Genomic DNA, 13,028 nt, shown 5'->3' with positions numbered 1-13,028 from the left:
TACATTGTTGTTAACAATAGTAGAACAACCTACGCCGTGGTGCCTCCACCCGCCGCTGCTTTATGGGAAAACTCATAGACTTCTTTTGGGCTATGTGCATGAGTAGGTATGTGCATACAAATGTATGTGCATATGTGTGTTTGTATGTATGCTTGTAGGTTAGTATTTATGTGTGTTTAAACGTTTATTTTGAAATTAAATTGTGTCTCCATAACATTTTGTGGTAACCTAATCTGTTTATCATAACCATTTTACTCTGGAATGTGACTAGCGCGACTGAAGCATACCCGAAACCCCAACTGTTGCACATGCGTGGACTATATACATACACATATGCATAAGAAAATACTTGTTTGTGTATGTGTATGTGAAGCGCAGACGCATGCGCAGCCGAGCACCGATCGCCGTCGATGCCGCCTTTGTGTCTTTTGGAGTGTCTGTGTCCCCCCAACAAAGCGATCCAAATATGTCACAGCTTCGATGGTGGTCACCTACAAAGAACATGAATATGTATGTACGTATGTTTGTATTTAAAAATAAATATGTAAATAGTGTGGCAAGAGCCGGTGCGCGTCTCAATGCTGCAACGCGCCGAAAGCTGCGCGCTGACGAATGCATTTGCCCGGTGTTAAATATCACATAAACACTTGTGTATACACTTATTTAGTATAAAGGCATAAAACAACAATAACAATAAGAATAATAATAAAAAGTGACAACAATGTTGTGGCAACAAACACAGCGCGCCGATAAACCGATATCAGATTTTATTAAAAATCCATAAAAATCGAACAAAAGATGCATGCAACAAATGAAGATCAAATAATGCACCGCGCAATGAAAAACAAACAACAACAACAATTGAGAAACAGTGCGAGATGCATATAAATATATATGTAATATATGGCACTGTCAGGTATGTCACCTATGCCATGTCGTGCTATGTTGTGTCATGCGTAACTCCAGCTACTACGCTTCGTCCACAGCGCCTCGCACCTTCAACGCAGTTCATCACAGGTTATGTTGTTTATGCTTGCGCGCCCCAGTCTATTAATGTGACCATTTTACACATCAGACATAGCGATCTCTTGCCTCGAAACTGCCTCCAACTCGCCGATACACGTGCGCACGCGCAAATTACCGCGGATTCTGGCGAATGAAGCGCGCAATTTGTGAGCGCGTAGTAAATTATGAAAGGGTCGTCGGCGTCGTGTCCAACTTACCAGCGCGCGCGAACTATGCAGACATCGTCTGTCTGCTGCGCTTCACTTTGGATCTGGATTGGGTTGGGCTGGCTTGAGTTGGCGAGTATTTTGCGAGAAATTTCAATTGCTTGCGACTTTATGTGCATTTAATTGTCTTTCGCTTCGCTGTGTGCGCAGTGAATGTGCGCGAAAATATGTGAGCAATGTCGTCATGACCACACTAATTCGCCGTAAATGTCAACAGCATTCCCACTCCATCAAACACACTTGCGAACATCGGCATGTCTGTGTGGATGGACGTGGATCCGCGCGAGCATGATCAGCCAACAACCTGCCGCGGTAGCAGCAAAAGCGGTAGCTGACATCGCCATCGCCGGCACCATCACGACAGCCACTCCCGCTCAATGCTATTAAAATGTGTTGCTTCTTTGCTTGGCCAGCCGCCCAGCCGGTGCATGGACGTAAGTTACGATTCATCAGCGAAATTTTTTTTTTGATTTCTGTCTTCGCGCTGTTCAGTGGTTTCGACGATCGGTCGGTAATTTGGCACAGAATATGTGCATACAGCCGAGAACATGCTAATGAGTCAGCAGATGATATCTGAAAGAAAGCGTGCGAAATAATAAGTGAATTTTAATGGCCTTTGCTACCATTGACGTTGCTCTGACAAGTAAAGAACCCAAAAAGATATGAATTGCCATTAAACGGCTAAAGCATTTTATGAAAATTATTCACCGTAGAAAGAAACAGGTAACAATCACTTAATCCAGGTCCAGAAAGTTGAACTTAAGAAATTGCTTAAAAAATCCCAACCAAGCTCCCAGAGCGATACCCATCGATAAAAGAACACAACTTTTATCCTTCCTTATTGACCAAAGCTAACCACTTCTATGTAATTACTTACTTTAGAGGGTCCGATTGTTTACAGTACAGGTCCTTATTAAGAGTTTGATCTTAGTGAAGCAACTCATATAAGATGATTACCTGCCAAACATACAGCATACCCTTCCTGGACGTCAATGACCACCGTTTGTTGCGGTTCACCGGAATTCGACCACGACCGTATTTACTTAATGTTCTCGTAATGGACCCACTCTGCCAAATCAATGCCTTCAGAAATGGATAAAATTTGTTCCGACTCAGCACATACTTCCAGACGTAATTTCATGGTCGTAGTCGACGATTTCTATTATTTTTTTTGTCGATATTTTCGACATTTGGCATTCCGAAGCGTAGTGCACTGCAAAATATAGCGCATGGACCTAGTGTGTATCTTTCACGCGTGTTCAAACTATAGTGAGTCAGGCAATTACAAAACGGGCCGAAAAGCTTTTTGGTACGAAATCCTATCTTGCTAACGCCATATAGCGTAACCCGATCGCACTTCAACAACGCGAGATACAGTATACTAAACCATCTATTCGAAAGATAATGAATTTATTTTTACTATACCTAATACATTTACCCATGAGTAATGGAGAGCTGCGAGACATATGAGAAATATGTCCGAAGATTTTAGTTTTACTTTTCGAGGGACGAAGAAAATTGTGAGCAATTGGTCGAAAAATGGTGCTGAACAAAGTCTTCTAGTCTGGTAATCCATGTAGTTGAATCATATATACGGAAGTCATAATATGCCGCCGCATTAAGCCGATTCCTACGGAATGACGAACAAGAAGAACAACTTTCACACCGCTGACAAGTTCTGTTAGTTGTCCATTGTCTTTCTCTTTTAAGCTAATCACAGAAATTGTAGTGTAAGCATATAATTTAAGCTTTATACCAATACCTGTAGTATTGCCAGTGAAATTGGTCACGTCCAACCGAACTCTTTCCATTTTTCAAATACTCGAACAATTTTATTCAATAATTTGATATTTTATCATTTATCTGCCGCGATAACTATATACAATAATAACTTTGGTCATATAATAATGAAAATGGAATATGTGTAATAGATTATGTCCTAAAGAAATTATATAAAGTCAGAAAGGACTAAGGGAGAGGAGAACTACTGTTGTATTCCACATTTATTGTACGAATAATACCTGACAAGTCTTCGTCCGAGCTGATTACAAAGTTTTTTTTTGAGTTCCCCATAACGGTTTTCAAATAATTTTAAAAATTTTCATTTTGCTGTCGATAGCAGGACCGTCGAAATACATTGAAAAGCTCCCAAACGGCCTTAGGTTATAGTTGCGTAGAGAATCACATGATCAATTTTGCTTCAGGATTAAAAAAGCATGCCTCGAGATCGATGAAGAATTATTAATGAGTAAAATTCAACCTATGACGATACGACTCAATCTGGGCAAAGATGCCAGTGCTTCCACCATTGTTACTGAGAAGTACGGCACGTTTTTAAACCAACCTTCATTCACCTTTTCTCCCCTTCCGTTTTCCAAGAATTTACCTAGTACAACCAAAAACTTTCATAAAAATTGCAGAGTATATTTCTGAGGTGAAAAATGTTCTTATACAAGTCCAACCTAAATTTGAACTTGGCGTATGTTTTGAGAACATCTAATATACTGCTTAATATCAAGACAAATAGTATAATTAGAAGCTTATTCAAAGTCTATCAACGCCAAGTACTAATATTTAAGTTCGGCACCATTTCTCTGCCCTTAGCTGTAAGTAATCCCACAGTAGCGGCTGCTTGCCAAGAGGTGACCATATGGAAACGCAGCGATCGACGTGGCGAAGATAGCGTACAGACTAAAGTCCCCAGCTAGCTTGCAACGGTAACATATAAGGCGGCGGCATATAGGTAGAAGATATGTGTGTCTTCAGCTGCGACCGCATCGTAAACAACGGACAATTTGTCCATTTACTCGCTGTTGATGTTGATCACATCAGTGTTGCAGCATTTTCACTGATCAGTCGCAGCCGCCACCGCCACCATCGCCATCATATTGCTTCATTTGCACCAAACCAAATCGACATAGAAACAGCTAACCAACTGGGACGAGGAGGGGCAGCTTGTTTAGTCTATCGCTTACTTATTTGGGCACAGCCCTGTTTGGGGTGTTGAATGAAAGCATTGAAAGCATTGTAGAATTGCTCACTCCAATCGCCCAGCGGCAGCTGCGTCTTAGCCAAAATTGGCACGTTGGTGTTATTCTGCATTTGCCCCTAGTTGGCTTGGTTGGGTTGGGTTGGGTCGGTTTGCTTTGCTATGCGGAATCCGCTAAAATAGCCAGTGTTTGTACCGTATCATGGCTGCCATACTCTACAACAGCGAATGGTAGTGAATTCAGTAAAAGCAAATACAATTTATTGAAAAATTAAATGGTTTGAAAGTTCACTAGAAGCTTCTTTTTCTTCCTGTTACGTCTTATGGCACCCAAATACAATATTTATCGCTTTCGTGCGGCACGCGTACAGCGTTCGGATCATCTGAAGAATCTCTGTCAGAAGCGTCAGTGTTAGACAAATATTGAAGAATATAAATAAACCGTTGTACTTACATCTCCTCCGAGATGTCGCTGTCGTCGCCATACTCCACCGGATTTTTGCAAATGCAGCACATTTTGTTCGACTCATTAAAGCAGCTCTGGCAGTAGACCGCTTTACAACCGGGCGTTGAACATTCCACTTTGTCGCTAGAATAAGGTAGATAGTATATTTAAATTACAAAAAAAAGTTATTGCAAACTAATAAAATTTTGTATGAAGTGTTTGGGCCTGGGGTTTTAAATGACAATTTTGAAATTAGTAGATCGGAGATCGGAGTATTTGTGAACAATTACTATAATAAATATATAAATAATACTTAAATAGGTTATAACTGAGACAAAAGGAATAAAGCCCTATTGTGGGTTTCTTATTGGTAGTGATTAGCAATAGCAAGGCATTCCCGAATATTCGATCATCAGCCGAACAATAGGTTCAACAACGTCTACCTAAGATCATAGTCTAGTTGTAACCAACAGCTGACCACTATTCAGGCTAACCATGTTAAGAAAATGTATGTATTTTCTGGGAAGACTGAAAAATTCGAATCGCTTACGGTCTTATATTTTTCATTATATATCATTCTGACAATATTCTGCAACTACAGGGCCTATTACCCAACGGTATTATCTTTTAGACTTTAGTAAGACTTGAAGAGGTTGTCAAGCTTAATTAAGCATCCCATTGATTCTTAGTTGAGCTGAAAATATGGCTATTGAGACCCTCCTTATTCCGTTATAAAGATAAAGGCGCTTCCATATGCTGCAAGCTTTGGAAACATTACTCCAGTCTAACTACATAATTGCTATATGTCTTAAGTGTACTACTGTGGGCGAAAAGTAGTAAGACTTTTTAATTTAAATTTAAATGAGTGAAATTATTCAACAAATAAGTTCCATTAAATTTTGTGTGCGGAATCAAATTTCTGGAGCGGAAACGTTTAGAATGTTGGAAAAAGCCTTCGATGATAATTGTTTGTTTCGAGCAAGTGTTTTTGATTGATACAAATTATTCAAAGCGGATCGAGAACGTGTTGACAAAGAAACACGTCCAGGATGGCCATCAACATCAACTGAAGATCGACACGTCATTAAAATAATGGATTTGGTGCTTGAGAATCGACGATTAACAGTCAGAGATCGTTAGAATATCGGAAGGATCAGTGAAAACCATTTTGAAGGATCATTTGGGTCTAAGAAAAGTGAAAGCACGATTGGTTCCGCTCTATTTTTTCGGAAAACAGCGTTGCTTAACGTCTCTAAAACAATTCTTTCCGACTACCAGGCTGTCATGAAACGCATTATTACTGGCGAGGAGTCTTGGATCAATGCTTACAATTGCTTAAAAGACTATCAATCGACCGAATATCGTGGCAAAAGTGAGCCAAAGCCGAAAAAATCACGTCAAAGCATTCAAAAATCAAGGCTATTTGACTGTTTTATTCGATTATCGAGGTAGGGTGCACTCCGAATTCTTTCCGACCAACCAAACTGTCAACAAGGTATACTATTTCAATGTTATGTTTCGTTTGCGCGAAGCTATTCGTAAAAAGAGGCCGTAATTATGGGCCGACAACGCTTAGTTTTTGCACCACGATAGTGACCCGTCGCATACTGCATTGATTCTTCGTGAGTTTTTCCCAACATTTTCAACCAATATCGTGCCGCAAACACCGTGACCGCCTGATTTAGCTCCGTGTGACTTCTGGTAATTCAGCAAACCGCTCCGGGGAAACCGTTTTGAGTCAATTGAAGATTTTAAACGTGAATCACTACGAGCATTGAAGGCTATTCCGGAAATTGACTTTAACAACTATTTCGAGGATTGGAAAAGACATTGGCACAAGTGTATTGTGGTCAAGGAGGATTGCTTTGAGGGCGATTAGATATTGAAGAATAAATAAAAAATTAAAAAATTATGTACAACGTCTTACTATTTTTTGCCCATAATAGCATATCTGCTAAGAACAGTGTTGCGGTTGAAGTCATAAATATATCTTTGGATTCATTCGCTGCCCTTCGGGCATCTTCTTAATGAACGGAAAAAATCATTCGTCTATTGTAATTATGTTCTGAACGTTAGCCATTGAAATGCATTTTCAGTCCTTATGAACTCTTCGATAAGCTTTGAGCTTTTTCGAGTTCAGAACTGACGACTGTTTTTTTATTTGGAAGTTTTCGATAAAAAAAATTCTACTGCTGAGATCCAAGTGTTCCCAAATCAATTCAAGAAATACTCCCTTTCAGTGTATTCGAAAAGTATTGGAGGAATAAAAGCTCCTCAGTGTCATTGTATAACTTCGACAAATAACTCCATTGCGGAGAGTAATCAAATCTATACCTACTCTTTCAAAGGAAATCCACACAGGATGCAAGTATTGCTCTTTCGATGGCCAAATATAAGACGAAAAAGAAAGAAACTATAAAATAAAATTGTATAAATATTTTCTAATAAACTTCGCTACACAAATACAACTAAGTTACCCTGACGTCTTGGCTCTAATCCAATCTAGAAACGTATACGGATCTGCTTGAGGCTCATTTTTGAACTTTGCGCGTGCTTTACGCCGCAGCAGCTTAAAAAAAGTCACTGCAATGGCGCCAGAAAATTAATTATTTATCTTTTTATACCGTTATTCTAACTCACTGCGCTTCATTAGTATCTGATTGTAAAGCCAAGCAGCACGTTGACGTGCCTCAACCGGATAATATACGCGCATGACCAGATGTCGCAAGCGCAGACCATAGGGTTCGCAGAAGAGGAATATCCAAGCTAGTAAGCAAATACCACCTATGTCGAAGTAGCGTCTAAAATTCGGTACACTTGGTTTGGGGAGACAAGGCGTGGTATCGACGTTGAACTTCTGGTTCACTGGTTCGAAAGCCTCGACGATGCCACGAAATATTTGAGCCGCGAAGTCTTCGCCCTTCACGTCGACCACAACATAGGGAGGAACTAGCGGGAAGATAAAAAAAATTATATGCTCAAATTGAGCACAACTTTGTCAACTCACTTTCCACATTTGCCTCCATGCCGCCATAAAACCGAATCATCGCCAGTAACCAGTAGAAACAGTAATCAGCAAAACAGATGCAGAATATTTGTATGGTGGATATAAATAGGAATACCATGGAACGCAGTAGTCTAAAGATCTCACGACGCGTCAAACGACAACTCGAGATCTGAGTGATGTGACTTTTTAGAAGTTAGTGAAAAAATTACCTCAAATACTGACCCAAATGTACTTGTGTTTTTCGGTTCTCTTCAACGGCAACACACGATCCTGATCCGTCAACTTACGTTGCTCATCGATCTCTATGAAATCTTTGGTCAAATAACGGTTGTCATAGTCAGGTTGGCGTAAATATTTCATTTTGAAGTACAGTGCTCTGCAAAAGAAATAAAAAAGTTAAAGCTTTAATGAAACTCTGTTGATATCTATCTTTAAGTTCGCACTTGATTATCACCATAACGAATAGGAATCCGCCAATTACATCCAGAAAGCCGAAAATGAGGAAAAAGTTAGCCATACGTAAGTGTATCTCCGCCATAATAGCTTTGCTGACATCAGTAAGATTTCTCGAGGCCACCGTTGAGAAGCTAAAGTCATGTTCGAAGGTCACAGTTACATCAAACATATTCTTTATTTCATCCGTGAACTCGCGCAACTCTAGAATTCGGTATGAAGTTATTTAGAATACATCTAAGGTATAGATATGGGTATATATCACTTACTATCCATAATGGTACCCAACACACTATCGTCGAAGAAGACTACCATCACACAGATCACATCGACCACTTTTACGGTGTAACAAAGCATGGTGAATATGTGTGTAGCATTACAAAGACCCTGGAAGAGTCCCAGTTTTTCTCTATGGAAGTGCGAGAAGAAGATTGAAAGGAGAATCATGTTAGACTTCAAAATCTAAGATCTAAATAGGAGAGAGGATAAATATTCTTCAAAAAAAGAAGTAATTTATGGATCAGGAGACTTGTATCATATGGTTTGGAACCATTTCTAAACTAGAGATCAAGTAATGTTTTCAAGATTATGCGCTCTAAACACTTAAATCGACTTAATCATTGGAAAATACCGACAATCCGCCATCGCATCATCCGCAATTTTCATGCAGCGATCAAAGGGCGTACCGAACTCCTTGTTGCAAAATTTCACAATGCTATTTAGCCACTCGTACATCAGCTTAATGCCGCTCACTGCAAACAGAGGGTCTTTAGTTGGTGTCCAGTCACCACAACAGCTCCACTCATACTCACAGACAAGCAGCACCAGTTCCTTTATGCGGAACAATAATAACTGAACCTTCTTCATAACCTTCTTTACGTTGTCCATCGCTGTTTGGACCGCCTTCTTAATAGCCACCAAAGGTTGTCGCATCACCTCCAACATCTCCTCGAGCGCATGCTTGAGTTGCATTTGACCACACGAGAGGCTGGTGGTCAGCGCGTCCACATTACGCAATATGTTTCTTGTCGGCCCCGTTGCAACCAACACAAAGGCAAAGGCGATCAGCAGTGTACGTCCTTTCGAGCTGCACATGATCGGTATGCATAAAGTGACGGTACAACTGCGGGCAGGAAGTTGTGGAATACTGAAAGCTTCACTTTTTTCTGTTGTGAATATTGCGACTTACCGCACACTGCGACTGTAGCAGAGTAAAAGAAACACCAAAATAGCCACATTCCACTTCAGCCATCTGCCTTTCGGCGGCTGGAAGGTCCCCGTTTCGTATGTTTGCCATGCCAGCGCAATGGCTACTCCAGTGAGATATCCACAAAGGACCAGTGTCACGACGGTTTTGTTGAAAAATTTGCCATATTTGTTGTCCTCGAGCTTTGGAGTTGTCGGTGTTGTTGGCGTTGTTGGCTTTGTTGATTTCGTTGATTTTGTTGAGGGTGTTGAATGCATTGTTGTGGAATCTTCATCTCTTGTCGTAAGCGTCCCTGTGGACGTAGTTGTGGCTGGTATCGCCGAGGTTGAAGTGTCGTCAGGAGGCCTTTTAACCATTTTTAAACTTCCGTTCGGTCTATGTATAAAAAATTCTGTTGAATCTCTTTAAATATTGAAAATTTCAATATTTTTTTTTTTTGACATAATGTCACTTTGCATTATTTTGTTATTTAGAATTTTCTCGAACATTTTGAGTGATTTTCAACAAAAAGTGCACTAAAGTTTTTTTTTCTGCTGAAAATGTTTAGAATCACGAGAAAGATTGATTTATCGATGTCCATTAAGAAAACTTGAGGATAAACTCCGATATTGTTATGAAAAATAGTAGTCGAGTTACTTGTCACTTTGAGAGATCGCCTGAATCACACAATAATCGCTCCAACACAACGGTACTAATCAATATAAACAAAAGCTACTACATTGATTTAAATATTTCACTTTCCGCTCATCTGTTGAGCGCTATTCTCTAGTTTGTTAGAGACTTTTATCATCACGTTCCTTCGTCAAAAGTAATAATGTGTTCCTTAATGATTTTATGTTTGTTGAATGTAGGGTACTCAGCTACGTTGTCAAGTATCTCTTCAATGACCTCTACTCGAGTCGTATTTTCAAAAGATTCACTTCTTTTGGTGCGGGTCTAGCATTAATACTAGACCAAAACATTAACCAAAATGTGTTGAGCTGATCCATAAGTGATACGAGTATTGAGATAATGTGTTAACTCTCTGATGCCAACTTTAACTTTTCCAATCTTATTGTCATTAACAGAGGTGAATGGACTACTCCTTGAGGCAAGTTTTCGATGACTATCCCACCTTCGGCCTCGTATTCGTGATAAAGTAGACTTCTCAAAACACTTCTGCAATATTTTCAACGACTCGGTAGCCGTGATTCATTGGAAATACAAATTTTCAAACAAAATGTTGTTCAATTTTCCTATTACAGGTTGTTGAAATTCTTTCAATCATTACAAGTCCTTAGAACATCATTCAAACGTTTTTTGCAGGAACAGGTTTTTGATAAATGAGAGTGATAACTTCTAACACCTGAAAAGAGTCTGGTTTATTGCTAAAGGCCAATGACTTCAAATAACCTCACAATAAAGTATAATGGCTAGGGCCATTTAATGTCACAATTTTTATTTAATGTGCGAGAATTCGGTTGTTGCAAGTGCTGTGCGGCACTTAGCTCCGACTTGTTGGAACCAGATGTTGTCAAGATCAACTTCCTTCAAATACGGCCATAAAAAGTTGGTTTTCATATATCTATACCGCGCTCCATTGACCCTAACGGTGTTATCAGCTTCATTTCGAAAGAAGTACGGACCGATGATTCCACCAAAACAAAAACGACACCAAACTTTCAATTTAGGTGAATGTAATGGTTGTTCATGAATAATGGATTTTCTTCGCACCAGAATCGACAGTTTTGTTTATTTACTTTACCGCACCACACAGATGATCACTATCTCATCGGAGAAAAAAACCGTTATGGTTTTTAAGTTGTTCGAAGGCAAAATCAGCAAATTCACAACGTTTACGGTTGTCCAATGGCTTCAGTCTCCAACTCTTGAGAACGCCAAATAGCGGTCTTGAGCAACAGTTGTCTGAACGACAGCAATATTTTCATTGAAAAACCCTGTCGTAGTTCGATATCTCTAGACCAAATTATCGAGCTAAGTGATTTAGCTCGTACACTAAACTCTTCCTTAAGGATTTCATATTCGAATTTGTATGACTCTAGAAGGTAAATATCCCCACCTCGAAAAAATACGCTCGCACTTCCTACACGATTCCGGCTGATTGTGTTATTTGAAAACAAAAAAAAATAGCAGCATAGACACGAAAATAGACTATTATCACATGAATATACTAAAAATGGGACTTTTGATAAACATTTGAAAAAAAGCGAATTTTACGTTTCTCTTTTTTTTTGTTATAAAAAATCGATATTTTCGGAACTTTATATTGATTCGATCCATGTCTTTAAATGTGCTGAGTGTACTCTACAAAATTCTAGTCATTCGATCAAGCCGTTTTTGAGAGGAAGGAAAGTTTGAAAAATACAGTTTTGAAAAAACTCAGCGTTCCGAACAACTGTATACTTAAAACTACTTCGAATTTGAAAAAAAATCATTTTACTACCATTTTCTAGACGTTAAGTAAGCAATTTCTGAACAAAAAAAATCAATTGTTTTGAGCCCATCCATCTTTCTTATGTCTGTAAGAAATTTGATTTTTCACGTGATTCTTACTTCCATAAACGTTCAAGGTTATCAGGCAAACTAATATAACGATTTTGTCTCAGCTCTTTCATAACTTCATTTCCAGCGATATTAAATTCATTCCATTTGTTTCTGTTATGTGTGCCACCATCTGATTTCTGTTTCTGTTTACGTTTCTGTGTCTCTTTAGAACTGAATTCTGTTTCTGTTAAGAATATTGAAACTAAATTCAATTTTAGAAGAAGTGAGTTTGGGCCAAAGAAGTTTATAAATTTCTTTATATGATTTATGGTGAGATTTTGTGGCAGTTTTGTATTTGTACTTGTGGCAGATTTCGACAATTCAGATTACATCCTTACTAATGTCAAACATTTTCAAGGACGTAGAAAGTCTACATACTTTGTCGTATTGTACATTCTCTTCAAATTACTTTATTTAATTAAAAATCTCTATATTATTTTTTATTTCTGAATGTGAAATTATTTCTTTATTTAGATTATTGCAACAGATTTTACAACATCAATATAATTTACTAGATATGCATGACAGACACTAATAAAATTAAAAATTTGTAAGAGGTGTGGTTGTCCGGGTACAATTACTTGCTTAGTTCAGACATTCACCATTCACAATAGTTATTGGCCGTTCGCCGCATTTACTAAATACCATTTTTATATGAATTTGTGTTTTTACTCGCGCTCGGTAGATGTCACCCTGTATGGTGTGTACATTTAGCAGGAAATGTTAACGAAAGTGGGGAGACAGAGAATGTTAATGAATAACAGACAATAGTTTATTAACATTCTTTCATTATAATTTCTGTATAAAAAATATTTTCCGCTGAATTTCTTAATGCAATCAACTTTTATGTGGGGGAAAAATTTTTTATATTAATTTTTCAAATATTATTTATCCAACTTACTCCATGCTAAAGCTTTTTACTATATTCTGTGTTTATTTTACAGCCTCATGAAAATTGGCCGCGCCATTCTGTTAATAACATTAGCCTTTATAGTTTTTCGCAAAAATACTTGGGACTAAACAAGCATAATTAATTTACTAAATATGTATGTTTATTAGAAAATGTAAATACATACTTACATATATATGTATGTATATGTACATTCTCATATTCATACATCTGTATATACAAACGTATTGAGTTAAATTTT

At 38.4% G+C, this 13,028-nt stretch overlaps 2 protein-coding genes across 5 annotated transcripts in view; one reads left to right on the top strand and one right to left on the bottom strand.

Annotated features, from left to right (window-relative positions):
• Window positions 1-13,028, top strand: part of LOC126762926 (dual specificity protein phosphatase 19) — a 168,564-nt gene that overhangs the window by 129,060 nt on the left and 26,476 nt on the right. The window lies entirely within an intron of this gene.
• On the bottom strand, window positions 4,543-9,732 carry LOC126762924 (DC-STAMP domain-containing protein 2). Its single transcript, XM_050479976.1, has 12 exons — window positions 9,316-9,732; window positions 8,939-9,249; window positions 8,758-8,878; window positions 8,396-8,535; window positions 8,117-8,330; window positions 7,896-8,049; window positions 7,674-7,842; window positions 7,307-7,615; window positions 7,144-7,249; window positions 7,005-7,079; window positions 4,676-4,810; window positions 4,543-4,615 (listed from the first exon to the last, which is right to left on the bottom strand). Exons 1-12 carry the CDS (start codon window positions 9,687-9,689, stop codon window positions 4,543-4,545), a joined length of 2,181 nt encoding a protein of 726 aa, XP_050335933.1. The 5' UTR covers window positions 9,690-9,732.

This window comes from Bactrocera neohumeralis, chromosome 6 (genome assembly GCF_024586455.1).
Source record: "Bactrocera neohumeralis isolate Rockhampton chromosome 6, APGP_CSIRO_Bneo_wtdbg2-racon-allhic-juicebox.fasta_v2, whole genome shotgun sequence".
NCBI lineage: Eukaryota > Metazoa > Arthropoda > Insecta > Diptera > Tephritidae > Bactrocera > Bactrocera neohumeralis.
Note: the sequence above shows the minus strand (reverse complement) of the source record. Positions and strands in the feature narration are given on the sequence as shown.